The 18,047-nt window shown below is 47.0% G+C and overlaps 1 protein-coding gene across 1 annotated transcript in view; it reads left to right on the top strand.

Annotated features, from left to right (window-relative positions):
- ATP9B (ATPase phospholipid transporting 9B (putative)) overlaps positions 1–18,047 on the top strand; it is a 184,946-nt gene that overhangs the window by 63,734 nt on the left and 103,165 nt on the right. Inside the window, exons 9-13 of the mRNA XM_029922755.1 lie at positions 1,578–1,636; positions 11,894–11,945; positions 12,292–12,377; positions 15,867–15,933; positions 17,005–17,080. Of these exons, the coding sequence (XP_029778615.1) occupies positions 1,578–1,636; positions 11,894–11,945; positions 12,292–12,377; positions 15,867–15,933; positions 17,005–17,080 (340 nt within the window). The remainder of the gene's footprint in view (positions 1–1,577; positions 1,637–11,893; positions 11,946–12,291; positions 12,378–15,866; positions 15,934–17,004; positions 17,081–18,047) is intronic.

Genomic DNA, 18,047 nt, shown 5'->3' with positions numbered 1-18,047 from the left:
AGTCAGAAAAGGATATATTTTCTGTTTCAAAGTACTTAAAAATTATTTACTGTGTTTATTGCATCTTATGATTGTAGCTGTTTCTCTTTCTTTCCTTCTTAAATGGGTCTGTTACAGGGAATATAGAAAACCAGAAGAAAGGAGAAGTGGAATGGGTAGTAGAGAAAATAAAATTAAGTGATAGGACAGGAATTCTGTTGAGTAATACTCAGCAATAATGAGATCAATGCGACGTCTTTACTGCCTGGTGCTCAGCTGCCGAGAACATAACAGTGGGAGTGCGGACAAGAGGCCTGGAGGGGCCGGATGGAAAACTCACTAAAACAGACCTTCTTCTGTAACTATGCTTTCCGGCTGTTAGTAGACAAACTTACCGGTTATGAAGCACAGAGCTTGACCCGGGGCCTGATTTCACGAGCCGTGAGGTGGTGAGCTGAACCGAAGTCAGAACCTCGACTGACTGAGCCCCACAGGTGCACCCACATTTTGCTGTTTTATAATGTGAATAAAATATAGCTCCCCCAATAGTTCCATTCCTTATGTGGTTATTGTGTAATCGAGGAATATAGAAAAATAAAGTATTTACATATTCTGAAAACATGTTCAGAAACAGTAGTGGTACTCTTGAAACTGAGCTGTTTTAAGAAGTATTTAGAAAATAAGTTTGTAATAAGTTGAACGTGGTCTAAAAATCAGTAGTATGGCTAGGAACGTGAGTTTTTGATAATGTGATGTGGGCTTACCTCTTGTCCTGTTAGCTTTCAGAATCAACCAAATGTAAAGGCCTACATCTTTCCCCATGTTAAAAACGGTGGTCACAAAAAGGTAAAAATAGATCCACAAGACCTTTGGTGGTTCTAAAAGGGAGACTGACGGAGGGAGGCGGGGAGGAAGGGGGAAGGGTTCAGAGTCCCAGGGGAGAGCAAGCTTCTGTGAGTTGTGTTACTCATGCAGAATGGCGTCTCAACTGAGGTATTCAGCGGTTCATCTCCTCTGTATGATGGTAGCATTGTATTCGAGTTTTATATGTTAAGTTTTATAGATGATAATTGCACACCAGATATGACCTAGATGATGTAAGAATTTACACACTAAGCATGTGGAAGAAGCACTTTCTGTAATACAGCCGTCGACCGTATCGGTATCAGTTACTGGTCCTGACCTGTTGGTGGTTTTGTACATCGTGTTCTTTGCCTCTGTGCCCGTCAGCGCCGTCCACGGGGCTCACGGGAGGACACCTTCCTGCCGTACGCTCATGGCGCCACGCGGCCTGCTGCTCCGCTCGCCGTGCTGGGCCCAGACCCGGCGCCGTGGCGGATTTGGGAAGAACCTCCGCGTGCAGCCCTCGCCCATCTTCTACTGGGGCAGTTAGCTGTTCGTACTTGGGGGCGAGAGAAGTCCGTTTTTATGACTGTGTCTCTGTGTAATCAATTTATTTTGAAGGCATAGGTACAAATAAATTTCTAGTGTTTTTTCCCCCCAAAAGTTATTTCTGAAGTGTTATTTGTCGATTGAAACTTTAACTCAGCGTGCTGTTGTTTCCTTGAGTTGATTTTACTTCTTCTTTTTTTTTTAAGGTAAAGTGCAAGTTAAGAGTTCAGACATACAAGTTGGAGACCTCATCATAGTGGAAAAGGTCGATGCATTTTTAATATCTTTTAGAGATGTGTATAACGTGATTGACATTTAGCCTGATCGCAGTAGCTTTGAGTCTAAAGCAAATTGCATGAGGCCGTTATTTTAAATTTTAACATCTATGCATAAGATATGATATATATGAGGAAAAATCTAGTCTGTTTTTCTTCGCTACATTGTGTGCAAGTGAAATTATATTTTGTCTAAAATAAGATATGTGTTAACTGTTTAATATTGTTATTAAAATTATTTGATGAAAGAATTGCAATAATTAGAACCTATTTATAAGAGAATATGTTTCATTTTCTAAGACCTCCTGTTACAGATACATTACACATAACGGTTTAGAATTTGCCTGAAAGCAGGGAGGGCTCACAGAAGCCAGAGAATATTGGAAAGAAATAGCCCGGGTCCTTGGAGACAAGGTCCTCAGAAGGCCCACCAGCATCGGGCGGAGGCCGCCGGGCGGCCTGGGGGTGGGCGGCCGTCTGCCCGCACCCACGTCCCTGAGAAACAGCCACCGCCCAGGGACAGCCTCTTTTTTTTTTTTTAAGGGCTCTAGCACACCCTTTTAGAAAGTGCCGTGTGAACAGGCCTGTGTAACAAGGCCTCCCCGAGAGCAGCCGCGCATGGCAGGCCATGCACGAAGGCCTTGGTCAGGCCGCCGCGCTCTCCTGCTGCTCTCGTCTGTCCGCAGGCACGTGTTTAGGGATGTTTGTTCGATTTTACAAAATGGGATGGAATTGGACATACTGACCTGCCGCTCGTCTTGAGAGCATTTGGCTGTGTGGACGTCGAAAGCCGCTAGCTCTTGGTCCCTGCCTACGTTTCCGCATGGCGTCTTTGTTCTGGGATAGAGTGCTGTGTGCGTGTCCTTGTCCGTGCACGTCCTCGTGCTTCTGTCGGCGAAGCGCCGACGGGAGGTGACTGAGCCGAGCGGGAGGCAGGCGCCGGCGGCCGTCGCCAGCCAGGCCACCCCTCCAGCTCACGGGGCGCGTTGGCGGGCTCAGGGCCTTGGGTCCCTGAGCTTCTGGCTGGAGGCCGCCTTCCTTCCTGACCACAGGGTGGGAGGGCCGGGGTCCCCCGCACGGCAGCTCCCGGTGGCCGGGCGGCACAGAGTGGGACGCCAGCAGCACGGACTCGCGGGCGGGACCTGGTGCCAGCAGTGACCGCCGTCACCTGTCGTGTCCCTCTCAGGGGGCTGCGTGGTGTTGACGGGTTTGCCTGAAGAGTGGGCAGAGCCTCTGGACCAGGGCCGCTGCTTGGCCTCACACTCTTCCTGCCTCGTTTCCGGCCTCCCTTGTTCCTTCACGTTCTCCTTCCCTCTGCTGCCACGTGTGACGGGTGCTGTGCTCCTCGGGGCTCCCATCTCTACTCGGTAAACGAGTCCTTCCTGGCCCTGGTGTGCAGCGCGTCTCAGTCCTGCCGGTGGACGTGAGGGGTGCATGTCTAGGTCAGTGTCGGGCGTCCCTAGAGCTGCTCGCTGGCCTCCCAGCTGTGTTCTCCGTCCGTGAGAGATGGGTGGGTGACGTGGGCCTTTTTGTCAACGTCCAGGTAGAGGTTGTCCTGTGATGTGGCAGGGGTCCATCTTCCTTTTGTCACTCCAGGTCCGTGGTTAGGAAAGCATTGTCACTCCAGGGCCCATGAGTAGTGCAGCGTTGTCACTCTGGGTCCATGGAGGGTGCAGCGCTGTCACCCCGGGTCCGCGGGTAGTGCAGCGCTGTCACTCGAGGGCCATGGGTGGTGCAGCGTTGTCACCCTGGGTCCGTGGGTGGTACAGTGCGGGGTCACCCAGCACTAGGTTGATATGTTACATGCACGTGTGTGGGCCCTACCCTACCCTGATCGGAACCAGAGCTAGAAGAAGGACTTCTAAAATATTTTCACCATCCTTTAGGAAATGGTGGACAGTAGAACGTAAGGGTGGCACCCCTTCCAGATTTAGTTTTTGTATTGCCAATTTTACACCCATTTTCATATAAAAATTTCCTACATTTTAGTGACATGAGAAGATTTAGAAACTTGAGACATAATTTCTGCAAATTACTATGAACTGAGGCATTTTAGTAGTGAAGGTAGGTCTGTCGGAGCCGGTTTTGGGGGTTTGTGGGGGTAAAAGATTTTGTCTCACTGACGTAACCATCATAAGGAAATGGCAGTGACACAGTAGCAAATGGTTTTGTAACTTTTACCTTTTATTTGAGGCTTCTGGAAACACCTACCACTAATCATTAAAGTTATTTCTCTGTTGTTCGACCATATTGCTACCTAGAAATTAATGCCTGGACACTTCCATGGGGGATTTTGTGTTGGAGGGTCACTCTTCTAATTCTGCGTCTTGCTGTGGAACTGACATGAGCATGTGGATCGTCACTGCATGGACACTGGAGGTCTGTTGACCAAGTCCGCCCCGGTGCTGGGGGTGCCGGGAGCTGCGCAGCCCCCGGGAGAGCAGCAGCCTGGCACAGTGGCCAAGGGGAGACGTGGGCTTCAGCGTCAGACGGGTCCGGTGAAAACTCCCGGTTCTCCAGCCCCAAAAGCCCCGTAGGAGCAGCCCTTTGACACGCACTTGGAAAGTGGCGGCTGGAACCATCCAGAGTCACGGTTGGGTTATGCACGCAGGGCAGAGAGAAAATCTGAAGATCGTCTCCCGGCTGAACGAGGAACCTTCCCAAGAAGTATGTAGAATTTTAGACAGACATGTCAATTTAAGTATTAATACTTGAGGAATGTGTCAAGTAGGGTAACTGTTTGTAACAAGAGACTTTTAGAAGTTGAAGATTGTCCACGTCACTGTCCAGGTCCTAACGCCCAGCTCTGGAATCCAAGGGCCTGGGAAGGACCCGCGCACACAGGCAGGACTGACGGTGACAGTGCTGGTGAGCCTTGTGCACTTTTCAGCCGAAACGAGCAGGAGAAGAGTATTTTCCTTTTTAACAGCCGGATTGAAAGACCATTGGTTACTCTGTTTTTCAAAGGTATTGTAATAAATATTTTAAACAATTTTTGTAAGTATTACAATGTATATTTTAATACCCAGAATAGACACGACAAAAACTATGCAAAGAGATGGTCTGAGATGCTGTGAATAAACTACGATGGCTTCCTGAGCAGGGTCCACGTGACACAAGAAGGCAAGAGATCAGAAACAGAGGAGTGAATACCAGAGGAAGCCGACAGAAAACAGATCATAAAATGCAGACTTCTGCTGTAATGTGTCACTAATTACCTTTATTGTGAACAGTTTAACTATACCAATCCACAGGCAGGCCGAGTGGAGGGAGTAAGGAGGCCCAGCCATGTGCCACTCACAAGGATTTCAAATCCAGTGACACAGGTTGGATACAAGGAGGTCAAAGGATGGAAAAAATATATGTCACATAAAATTAACCAGAAGTAGGAAGGGCTGAGTTAACATCCAGGGAAGCATAGCTCAGAGTAAAGAAAATTAATAAAGATGGAGAGTCATCAGATAATATTAACAGTTACCCATCAGGAACACGAGATGATCCTAAATTTGTACTCACCAGGGTAACAGAACCACAGAATACACAAATCAAAAATTGTTGGACCTGAACAAAAGAAATAGATCCTCGGTTCTGAGTGAGAACTTCAGCCCCGTGCTCTGAGCATCTGGTGGACGTGCTGGGCTGAACATCCGCAGTGATCCAGAAGCGCCCAGCTGAGCCCAGCAGCAGGACCTGTCTGCCAGGTGCAGGCCACTCTAGCAAACCGCAGGAAAACACACAGTCATTTATTTCATGGAACATGCACCACATGTTAAAGCATATCCACAAAACGAACCTTAAGAAATTGAAGAGTTTGAACTCATACAGCGTTAGTTTCATTATGGCAGAATCAAATTGGAAATTAATAACAGAAAGACAATAGGAGAACTCTAAAATATGTGAAAAGTAAACTGCACTTCAATTATGGGATGTAGGCATCCAGGAAACAAAATCCTTGTAACTGCATGAAAGTGGGAACGCAGCAGTCGGAATACACGGAGTGCACGGACGGCAGTGCTGAGAGGCAGTTTCGTAGTGGTCAGCGCCTAGGTTGGACGGAAGTCAAGGTCTCAAATTAATCGTCTAAGTCCCTGGCTCAAGAACCTGGAAGAGCAAAATTAAACCACTGTACGCAGAAGGAGGGAGCTAATAAAGATAAGAGCAGATCAATGAAACAAAGTAGGAAGACAAGATAGTAAATCAGTGAAAGTAAAAGCTGGTTCTTCTAGATAAATTAATAAAATTGATAAGCCTCTCCTAGGAGTGATAAAAATGAGCGATGACCCAAATCACCAATGTCCACAGTGACGTAGGGGACGTTAGTACTGACCCCACACCCTGGAAAGGAGAATTACGGATTACTACCAACAGCTGCACACTCATCAGCACACCAGCTCAGATGAAATGAACCGACTCTTCCCAAACCACAAACTGTCCAAAGAGTCAGGATGGAAGAGGTAATGTGACGGTTCTGCACACAGGAAGGAAGTGGAGCTAGAAATTTAAAACCTCAGAGAGGGGGGCGCCTGGCTGATCCAGTCGGATGAGCATCTGGCTCTTGATCTTGGGGGTGTAGAGATTACTTAAATAAATAAAACTTAAAAAAAATAAAAAAGACGTTAACATCAGCGTCTCGGTGACTGCAGTGAGGACCAGGAGCAAACCAGACGACAGGGCGTGGAGGCTGGCACTGATGAACACAAAGCGCATGTCATACTGGGAATGAGCAGCATTGGTTAAAAAATAAAGTCTCTGAGAAGGATATCTCTAAGTACAGATGTTTTCACTGAAGAATTCTTGAAACTTTTAAAGAAGACTTAGCATCATTTTTACACAGTAGTTTCCAGAAAACAGTTGAGGATGGATGGAGCACTGTGCAGCTTATTTTTGGAGTCCGGGATTATCCCCGTACCAACACAAGAAAAGTACAGCAAAAGAAAACTACAAATGCTGTGAATAGAGACACAGAAGTCCTTAAGAAAACAGGGCCGATGGATATCAGCAGTATATAGAGAAAATGATGCATCAACACGGAATGGAACTTCTCCTGGGTATCTGAGGCTGGTTCAGCACTCCGGAAGCACCACGTGTAGTCTACCCTGTTAACAAACTAAGAAAAAATTACATCCGTTGATACAGGAAAGTCATTTGAGTAAATTCAACACCCATTCATAGTACGCGCTCCACAGGCTGAGTAGATGGTTAATTACAAAGCACCTGTGAATACGTGTAGATCCCACTTAGTGGCGGAAGTCTGGATGGCTCTCCTTTCAGACTGGGAGTAAGTCGGTGTTTGGTCCTGCCCAGTCTTACTTGAGTGACGCTCCTAGCCCTGTAGAACAAGGCAGGTAACAGAGATAACAGGAATTCAGATTGGAGAGGAAGCAGTCAAGATGCCCCTGTTTGCAGATGACGTGGCCGTGTGGGGACGATCTCAAGGAATCTGGGTCAGCCTCCTGGAGCTAAGGGTGAAGCGCAGACTCAGCAGAGCGGCCGATTAGACGATCACCGCTCAAATACCAATCCCGTTTCCGACTGTGGAAGCAAGTTAAAAAGGCAGCAGTTTTATAATAAACCCCTACTATGAAAACTAAATCTTAGGTGTGCTGAAAATACCAGTGTGTTCGTGAAGGTAATCGAAGACACCATGGTTTTAGGTTGGGACTGCCAGTTTTCCTAAAGTTGAATATGGGTTTAATATAAGTCCCTTTAAAATTTCAGCAAGATTTTGGTTTTTCGTTTTTACTTTTTAGACAAAGTAAGTGTGTTCTAGAACCCATTTGTGAAGGCTGAGACGACAGAGCCATCTTGTCAAGAAAGTCCAGTGAGAAGGGTCCCTTCCCGATGTGAGGCACACTGCCTAGCGCTGCATGTGAGAAGGGGAGGAACATTTTGGAGAACCCAGAAATAGATACACCCAAAACACTCAAGTGATGTTTGACAAATTACAAAACAATTAACATGGAGAAAGGTTGGCCTTTTAACAGATGCGGCTTGAGCTGTGGACATCCTGGGGTTAAAAAAACGAACCCAATTCTAAATGTTACACTGTATATAAATATTACATCAACATGGATCATGAATTTAAATGAAAAATGTGTCTAAGTATAAAACTTGGAAAAAAAACATTGGAGAAAATATTCCAAATCTAGGTTAGGAAACTGGTTCTTAGACTTGACACCAAAAGCATGATGCAGAAAAGAAAAAAATGATAAATTGCATCTCATTAAAATACTGTATTTGTGCCTGTGAAGGACCACATGGATATGATGAAAACAGGCTGCGGGCTGGTAAACCATATGGCTGACAGATTGGCCTATCCAGAGCACGTGAAAACCCAAGAGTACAAAGAATCAAGTGAGAAAGTGAACACAAGATGGAAGAGATATGTCTCCAGAGAAGACTGCAGCCGGAGGAAAAGCAGAAGACCCCCGGCGTTACTGGTGATCTGAGTGCACATTCAGGCACCGTGGAGTCTCCCTGCACCGAGACAGCGGCCCCGGTGGCGGACGGGAACAGCGGCAGACGCGCAGTGACGTGAATGGTCCACGCGTACGTTCCTCACGGGAATATCGAGTGTTACGCTTACTCTAGAAGGTCATTAGACAGTCTCCTAGGAGGTTAAATATGCGACTGTCGTGTGGCCCAGCGCCTAGACTCTTGGACCTCGTATCACAGAGAAGTGTTAGTTTACGTCTGCACAAAAGGCCGTACGTGAATGTCTGTGTCTGCGTTGTTCATGGTGGCCTGAAATCAAAAGTAGCCACGCCGAGCGGGTGACGGTCAGAAGAGCAGTCGTGCATCGTCCCAGGGCGGATGGGAACACGGGGGTCTGCTCCTGTGCTGCTCCTAGTCTTCAGGGAGGGACAACTAAAATGTACCCAGGATTGTTTAACATGCTCTAGGTAATTTATGAGTGCTTCACAGAAAATAATACAGGGTAAGGGAATAAGGAGTCTTGGCCTGAAAGTGAAACTAAGGGGGGAAAGTCCATTACAATAGCATTAAAAAGAGTAAAATACTTAGAAATAAAATTATTGTTGAGAATAAACTCAGCAGGGGCACCTGGGTGGCTTAGTCAGTTGAGCATCCAACTCTTGATCTTAGCTCAGGTCATGATCTCAGGGTGGTGATATCGAGCCCTGTGTTAGGCTCTGCCCTGATGGCACAGACCCTGCTTGGGGTTCTCTCGCTCGCTCTCTCTCTCTCTCTCTCTCTCTCTCTCTCTCTCTCTCCCCTCCTGTGTTCACAATCTCTCTCTCTCTCAAAATAAGCATACATTTTAAAAAAAGAATAAAGCTGAAAAAAATTGCAGACTGTGTGCTTTGAAAACTACAAAGCTGGTGGAAACCCATCAGCGAGGCCCTGATTACAGGGAAAGACGTCCCGTGTCTGTGGATTAGGGGCACGGGTCCTGTTGAAACGGTGGCACTCCGCAGGCCGGTCTGCAGATCGAGTCTGTCCCTCTGACGTCCTAGCCGAATTCTTCGCAGAAAGTGACAGGCTGGTCCCAAAATTCAGAGGAAATACAGGGGACCCAGAATAGTGGAAACAGTTTTGACAAAGAGGAATAAAATGGTAGCATTCATACTTACCCATTTCAGAAGGCTATTCAGAGTTCCAGTTATTGAGACAGGTACGGACCTGGCATAAATTCAGAGTTGAACGTCCAGAGGTAAAGCTTTAGATTTGTGGCTAGTTGATTTTGACAGGGCGCCTAGAAAACTGAGTGGGTGGCGGATGTAGCTGGGTGGGTGCTTTCTCGATCCAGTCCTGTTGGTGACATTCTTCCATTTTGCTGTGTGACCCCAGGCCACCTGTTTTGTTGTTACGCACTCTGCCTTCTGTCCCTTCTGCTGTTGGTGGACCTCCGGGTCTTAATTCTCTGTCATACTTGACTCCTGCCTTTTGGCTCAGTTGTGCACACGTTGTTACCGCATGTGCTCAAGGAGTGGGATTGTGGGGTTGCTAGTGGGCATTGCAGATGATTTTGCACGGTACTGTGTCGCACACCAGTGAGCTGTGTGAGAGTCCCAGTGCTCACATGTCCGCCAGCCCGTGGCCTTGTCAGCCTTGTTGAGTTAGCAGGTCCAGTATGTGTGAGTGCGGTGGTTTTAACGTGCATTTTCAGGAAGAGTAATAAAATTGGACACCTGTTCATGTGATTTTGGATATCATCCTTATTTGGGAAGAGCCTTTTAAAAGCGCTTGCTGTACGTTGCAAATGATATTTTCCTCACTGGTATGCTTTGTTACAGATATTCTTAATTTTGTTGAAGTCCACTTTATTAATCCTTTCATTTATAGTTAGTTGGGGTTTTTTGTTTTTTAAATTTTTGATTGTGGAGAGGAGTTTTGTTAGGCTTGGTAGGAAAGTATTTCTTTTGTCCAAAAGTTGACAAAATATTCTGTATTATCTTTTTTGGGCTTTACTGCTTTGACTTTGACGTTTAGAAGCTGAATTCATTTGGGGTAGATTTTTATGTTTTGATTGATACAGGAGTTTGGTATTCTCTCCCATCTCCTGTAGATACCTAGGTTTCTTAGCACTCTCAAAAAGACCACAGTTTTCCTTATTGCTCAGCACTGGCACCTGTCATTAATCTGGCGTTCACGGATGTGTGGGCCAGACTTCCATTGTGTCTGTGTTGTTGTCGCTGTGTGCGCAGCCGCAGAACGGTCTGTTTTAGTGGGGTGCTGTCTTATTGTAATTGCTCTATTTTGACGTTTTAGTTTTGTTCCACTAAAGTGTTCCACTCAGCCTTCTTGTTTCTCACATTTGTCGTGTTCATTCTTGGCCTTTGTGGTTCCCAGTAAATATTGGGACTACCTTGTCAGTTCATCCCCCAAAATCGTGTTAAGATTTTGATTGGGCACTGACGTCTTCGTGTCCTGATTTTGGAACAGGATGTGTTCTGTGTATTTAGGTTTTATTTAATTTCTCTCAGTAGTGTTTGATAACTTTTTTGTTTAGAGAACTTGACTTGCTCATCTGTTATTACTTATACTTTAATGTTAATTTTTCTTATTACTGAGATGGGCATATTTTAAAAATGCTTTCTGATCACTACTTGTATATATATATATATATATATATACATGTTTTCTGTGTCATTGATCTTTGCTTTTATATTTGCTTACATCCTTCTACTTCCTTTGGGGTTCATGGCTTTTTTAACCGTGCTTTCAAGTGGAATTTTAGATTCTATTTTTAGCTTCCCTTTTATGTTGTGTGCATTTAATTGTATATATTTTCCTCTTAATGTTTTCCTTGGCATTTCTTTGGGAGAACGGTTTCATACACTTTGCATTGCTGAGGTTTTATTATCATTCAGTTTAAAAAAATATTTTCTATTTTCCATTGTGATTTCCTTTTTGACCTAAGACATCTTTAGATCTTAACACTTGATCTTCTTTGTCCCTGGCTGGAAAGCAGCAGCTGTCTCCCACAGCATGGTGTTCTCAGCTGCAGCAGCTCGCTGGCATTGCTTGCTCACTGACGAGTCAGCTGCCTCTATCACGTGTGGGTAGCTCCTTACGTAGGTCTGGAAAGTAGAAGGACTTTATGACAGGACACGAAATGCTCTTACTGTGTATTTTTCTTTAGTTTGATACAGCTTTCCCAATTGATAGAAGTATTAGTGATGATTAAATAAATGTATGAATAGTGAATACTTGTAGAAGATTTTATATGCTATATGGTACCTTTGAGTTTTTGTCCTTTTCTGCTTTATAAAAGAATTTCGTGGGGTTTTTTTTGTTTGTTTGCTCAGTTGTACATTTATTCATTCATTTAATAGTAAATATTTTATTTTTGGTATTTTCTGTTTTGTGTTAGCCACTGGAAGAACCCTGCCCTCACTTTCAAGGGCTATTTAGTCCAATAGGGAGGACACAATTTTTTCTAGGGCAGAAACTTCTGTCTTGTATGCACAAGTTCAGATAAGAAAGAAGCCAAAAAAAAGGCAATATTTAACATTTTTCAGAAATGGAGTAGTTTTCAAGTCATCACAAATGCTATTTTCATGGTTTGTTAATGGAAAAATTGTAGAGAAGTCTAACTAAAAAATGAATCGCAATATAAATTATAGAAATTGTTATACAAATCATTAATGTTAATTACTTTAGTATAAATTTTAATTATAACATTTTTTTAGGTAGTTGTTTCTGTTAGCTATTTCTACTTTGTAATGGGATGGTGATCATAATCTTGCATATATATAATCAGTATTTTATATTACTCTCTGCAGAACCAAAGAATTCCATCGGACATGGTATTTCTTAGGACGTCAGAAAAAGCAGGTATTTATATGTGTATTAAATTGCTAATCATTTAGTATCTTAGCCATATTTTAGTATTTTCATTTTGAAAGGTAAAAGTTTATTCTTACAAAAAAGTTTTTGAGTCGTAATACATTCATTAATTCTAAGTCACATTTCCTGTTGATATTTAAAACGATCTTTGCTGTTTAAGGTTGTTAACAAAATATAATCCTATCACAATCTTTATGTCAAATGAGTGTTTTCATTCAAGCTTGTATTGATAGCTAAATAATTAATGATAATATTGCTTGAAATTTGATTGCTGTTCTGTACTTGCAGTTTTATTAATTGAGCCCACACTTATTTACCACTTACTGTGTGCTAGGCACTCCTTGTCTCTTAGGATTGGAAGGGAGCAAGACTGTCTTGTTCCCTTCAAAGAAGTCACGTGGATGGACACACACCTTGCCAGTAATACTGTGATTATACGACAACGTAAAAATCCCAAGGTGGGGGGCAAGAGGGGAAGCAGACGGTTCGCTTAGGTGAGTTGCGGGGCCTCCCGGAATAAACGGTCGTTTCTATGACTGAGCTTTCACCAGCAGGAAGAAGGTGGGAAAGGGCTGATGAAATAGGAGCCTCGTGCGGTCAAGGAGAAAACCCGTATGTTGGAAATTACGAGACCTGGAATCTAGTCTGTCTTGGTCAGGACGTCTGTCAGTAACATCCAAGTTCCTGTGCCTCGCATTTCTGACTTTGTTGAGTACATGAACAGTGTTTCCATAGGAAACTCAGCATAGGTGTTATTTGTAGTGTGAAACCTTTAAGGTTTGGGTAGCTTATTGCTGACTACCGTCCAGTCCATCCTGCACCTGCCACAGCCCAGGGACAGCACTGCTCCCGGTGCAGGGACTCCGGTCCGGTCACCTTGAGGCATGCCCTGCTTGGTCAGGGGATGGCCGTCTTGTGGGCATGGGTTGGAAGAGCCCCGGGGGGATTCGCCCCCTTCAGGGGCCGCCAGCTACTGTGGAGCCTGAGGCAGGGGGACAGGGTCCGGAAAAGGGGGGAGTCTGACCGCGACTTAGCCCGACTCAGCCAGGCTCCCGACTGAATGCGCCCAGGGCCGTCGCACGTCTTTGCTTGTTTTCCAGGGTTCCGAAACATCGGTTTTTACTGACGTTCTCATTGTCGTTCTAGATTTTTACTGATGTGCTCATTACAGTTCGGGAGAGGGGGTTCTTGGGGGCTCTTAGGCTGCCTCCCGCTTACATCACCTACTTACCATTTGTTTGTCTTTGTTTCTAGATGTATTTAATATAACAAATAGCAGAAATGTCTACTCTTGAGAGATGTTTAAAAAAAATTTTTTTTTAATGTTTATTTAGTTTTGAGAGAGAGACACAGAGTCTGGGCAGGGGAGGGGCAGAGAGAGGGAGACACAGAATCTGAAGCAGGCTCCAGGCTCAGCTGTCAGCAGAGAGCCCGACATGGGGCTCGAAGCCATGAACAGCGAGATCATGACCTGATCCAAAGTCCGATGCTCACCCGATTGGGTCCCCAGGGCTCCCCTGAGAGATGCCTTTATGTTAATTGCCCTTCTAATGTTTGTGGTGGAAATACATGTGAGATTAAGAATGTTAACCTGCTGGCTTCCGGGTGGACAGTCGGTTAAGGGCCCGACTCTTGGATTAGTTCAGGTCATGATCTTGTGGTCATGGGGGAGAGCCCTGCGTGTGGGGTCCGCGGTGGCTGAGCGGAGCCTGCTTGGGACTCTGGGTCCCGTCGTCTCTCTGCTTCTCTCCTGCTGGCCCACGCACTCTCATTCTCTCTGTCTCTCTCTCAAAATAAATACATAAACTTTAAAAAGAATATTATCCTAAATATTAAAATGGTATTTAGATAAAAAATTTAAAAGAAATAGATTATATAATTTGTGTTAGGAGATAAAAGATGAAGAAAACCCAGTACTTTAAAGCTGGAAAATGAGAAATGACCATTTTTCAGAGGAGGAATATGAACAATGTCAACACCTTGTTGAAGATCACATGACTGTTTTTAGAAGTTCTTCAGCCTCTGAATGATGTTTTCACTGTATCATTGTTTAGGCAGTAAAATGTAGGTAGAATATTAGAGCATTAGGCAAAATGAGATACTCTTTATGATTTTAGCTTTGGATAAATAACATCCAGATTGATGATTTAAAAAAAATTTTTTTAATGTTTTTTAAAATTTATTTTTGAGAGAGAGAGAGACAGCATGAGCAGGGGAGGGTCAAAGAGAGAGAGGGAGACACAGAATCTGAAGACAGGCTCCAGGCTATCGGCACAGAGCCTGATGTGGGGCTCAGACCCACTAACCATGAGATCATGACCTGAGCCAAAGCCGGATGCTTAACCGACTGAGCCACCCAGGCGCCCCAATGATGATGTTTTAAAAACCTTTTCTTTCCCTTGACCTTTCTCTTGCATTTCATGTTGTAGGGACAACTTTTTTGTGTATCTACTAAAAAAAAAAAAAAATCTACAAAAAAAAATTTTTGTGTATCTGCTAACACCATTGATATTATTTAATTACTTTGCAGTTTCAGTTCAGAAAAATATGATACTGCGTTGTTTATTATAATAAAAATCTTGGAACCTTAGCTCGTGCACACGTCTTCAGCCCCCACGGTGTCCGGGTTCGGGCAGGTGGAGTTCATGTTTGTCAGTGCAGCTCAGGGAGCCTCTCTGTGGTGTCATAGTGACCATGTCCTGACACCGGGCGCTCCCCGGGGCTGGCGGACACCCCGCCCATCCCGACACTGGGCCCCAGGGCTGCCGGCTTGATTGTTTAGAATATAGATGAAGCTGTTGATGGATCTGGGGCCTGATGGCTTAAATTCCAATTAATCAATTGCTTCATCGGTTTTTTACTTCAGATCAAATATCTCCCAAATGCACACAGTTATTTAGCGGTATTAATAGAAACCAGTGCCCCAGAACTAATTTTCATCAATCTCTCATAAATGCCACTACCTTTCTCACTTGTCTCCTAAGTGATGACATTATAGTTTAAGTGTTGGGGACATATTTCAGTCGCTCAGCTGTCACCTGGTAGTGGGCCAGAGGCCGGTGAATGACATTGTGCTCGTCCACATTCTCTCTCGGTGCTATTCATCTTCTCACAGGCTTAAAAATTTCATGCAGAGTCATTGAGTCATATAAATGATTTAGAAATTCAGTTTAATGGTGAACGATCTGGTATCACATGTGCAAAGTCAGTATATTTTTCTTTTGTCGGGCACACACTGTACCCGTCTCTGCGAGAGCTGTTGGATTCGCGAGCTGGGGCAGGCAGTCTGCTCCCATTACAGGGTCCCGTGTCACGGCCTGCGGCACACGCCTGTGCTCCTCTCCTCGTGTCCCTTCCTTACTGTATCACGACTTGATGCCGCTCTGCTGTGTGACACACAGCCCGGTTGATCTTAATTTGATCGTCATTAAACCCGTCCTTTCCTGTCAGCTCTTGTCAATTATACAAAGTAAGATCAGGTATTCACAAGACGTCTGGAACCGGATACGAGCAGCCCAGTTTAATAATTCAGTTCCACCGAGCGCTCCCCGGACCCGCGCGTGCTCGCGGCTGACCCGGAGCAGACGCAGCGCGTGTGACGCCCGTCACGGCAGCCACGCCGCCGGCTTTGCTGCGGTTCGTCTCTCTCAGGTCAGATCAGTTACTGCAGGGCAGGGAGGCGACCGTTCTCCAAGACTCGTAATATGTCCGTTGTCTCCAGACTTTCAAAGCAGGATGTAATTATTTGGTGTGAAGCGTGTCCCTTTTTCTTTCAAGAAAGGCAGCTGCTTGCTTCCGGTATTTAGGAGGTTTACAGAGATCTAGGGATTGGTCTCACTTTTAGACACGCAGAACGTTTGAACCTTAAGGCCCTCGCGAGCCCCCGTCTTTGCCCTTACCTGTGAGAAGGCGCCCCGGAGCGAGCTGTCGGGGCCCCCAGCCCGCCGTGCCGCAGAGCTGACGCGAGCGCCCGCACGTACGCGGTTGTGCGCATCCACTGGGAAGTGACACCCCTGCTGACTTTCTCAGTCCCCTTGTAGCTGAAATCAGTTCGTACAGAAACGCTCTTGGTGGTAGGTTGGCTGACAAGTGCGCGTGACGGAAGCTACTTGCGTGAAGTGCCTCTGGGAGGCCCCTGGGGTCCTGGGGGCAGCACTGAGGCCCCGGCAGCGGGCAGCTGAAGGGACTGCGGTGTGATCGGTGCGGGCTTTACGCGGGGCCCACGTCAGAGGGTGGCCTGGTTGGTTGAGAGCACCCCAGCCGGCGGAGAAGGGCAGCGGGGGCGAGGAGGGCTCCGGGGGCCCGCAGCCGTGAGGCTGGCCCACAGACCCCGTGGCGCCTCGGACGTCGTGTGACAGAGGTACGGGACCGAGCTCTGTGCAGACACCTACTTGAGCGCTGCCTCGGACTTGAGAGGTAGCGGAATTCTGAGTTCGGGTCCGCCGCTCACCGACGGGCTTCCACAGACTTCCGCCCGAGTTTCACAGGACAGCAGTAAGGAAGATCTGATTTCTCCCACTGTACAGACGAAAGCCTTCGTGAGATGGGTCACTGCCCGGGGAGCGCTGGTGAACCCGAGGCCCGCCCCCCGACTGCGGAAGCCCAGCCCCGGGAACAGGCGCCCCTCCTGGAGCACTGCTGACGTCCGGGGTCACATCTGTCTTCATACAGGGTGCTAAGCCCATCCCTGCCTCAGGTCACCGTGTGCTGGTGGCATCCCCCTTCCCTGCCAGTTCTGAAGACGGGCAGTGTCTCCAGAAGTTTCCAAGTATCCTCTGGGGACAGAGTCACCCCTGGTTGAAAACCACTAGAAGACTTTTTCTGCACTGACTCATTTTCACTGATTCATTGAGAATCCCTAAGATAGTCTTCAGTGTTGGGTTATGTATCTTTTGAGAGCAACTGTTTTATTGTTCTTCAGAGATCTTTCTCAGTAAGAACGAACTGAGGCTGTGGAATTTGACTCCCTGGGGACAAGCTTCTGCTCCCAGCCAGTGCAGCCAGCCGGAGGCCAGGGCCTCACCCTGCGAGGAGCTTATTTCCCCAGGCCCGGTGCACGGGGCCGCCCCTCTGCTGGCCAGCTCCCCCTCGGAGGCCAGAGCTCTGCTTGCTTTCGACAGGCTGTGAGTCGTCGGGCCCGGCCGCTGCCCCGCCCATGGCTGGTGGGGCAGAAGGAACGCGCCTGGAGCGGCCCCCACGGCCCCCCCATGCCCGCTTACACGCTGCCGTCCCGTCCGCGTCTGCCGTGCCTCGGGCCGGAGATCTGCGCAGCTCTCCCTGTGGCCTGGCCGGGAACAGACCTGCTGGAAGTTCATGCCCAAGGGTGGTGTTGACAACAGTGGGGAGTCCGGTGGCCAGTTGTTCACAGGGCGGGTCTGGTATACACCAACAAGGGACACGGAGCCCAGCGAGAAAGCCCACCGCAGGAACCAGGGAAAGAGTCAGCCCTGAGGAGTCCCAGGGGGCCTCACTCATCACTGCACGCAGGTGCTACGCTGCCCTGCCCTCAGGAGTGGTCACCATGGGCCAGTTGGGAGAGCTTCTGCAGGACACACGTCCATCAGCAGGGTCAGCCTTGCCGGGCTTGGGGGCCCTGAGCACAGTGTCCGGTGCGCTGCTCACTCCCGTGGTGGCTCCTACCAAGCCCCCGCCTCCTGTTAGTCTAGAAGACTGTGTGTGCCCGACTGTGGCCATGGTCCCAGCAGTGGATGGAGAGAGCTTCTAGGCTGCTGGTCTGTCCCTGACTGAACTTGGGGCAGGATCACAAACGAACTCTTTTAATTGGGGGAATGACCTCCAATCCACATGCATCCAGTGGTAGAGGGTGAAAATCTGACTTCGTGAATTCAGACACCACCTTTGACCAACAGGAAGTTCATTTGGGGCCAGGATTAGCCCCAGAAGTCTGGCCAGGGACACCGGGAGTGTCCCTGCTACAGGCAAGTGGACCTCATAGAATTTGGTCAGCCAAGTCATTACAAAATAAACACATGCCTCGCCAGCAGGCAGCACCCAAACGAAATGTTGATGATCGGAAAACAGGGTTCGGAGTGCTGACTGATCGTCACGGCGAACTTTGTGTGGCTGCAC

Source organism: Suricata suricatta, chromosome 14, assembly GCF_006229205.1.
Source record: "Suricata suricatta isolate VVHF042 chromosome 14, meerkat_22Aug2017_6uvM2_HiC, whole genome shotgun sequence".
Classification (NCBI taxonomy): domain Eukaryota; kingdom Metazoa; phylum Chordata; class Mammalia; order Carnivora; family Herpestidae; genus Suricata; species Suricata suricatta.
The sequence above is the reverse complement of the archived record's forward strand: the minus strand, read 5'-3'. Positions and strand labels throughout refer to the sequence as shown.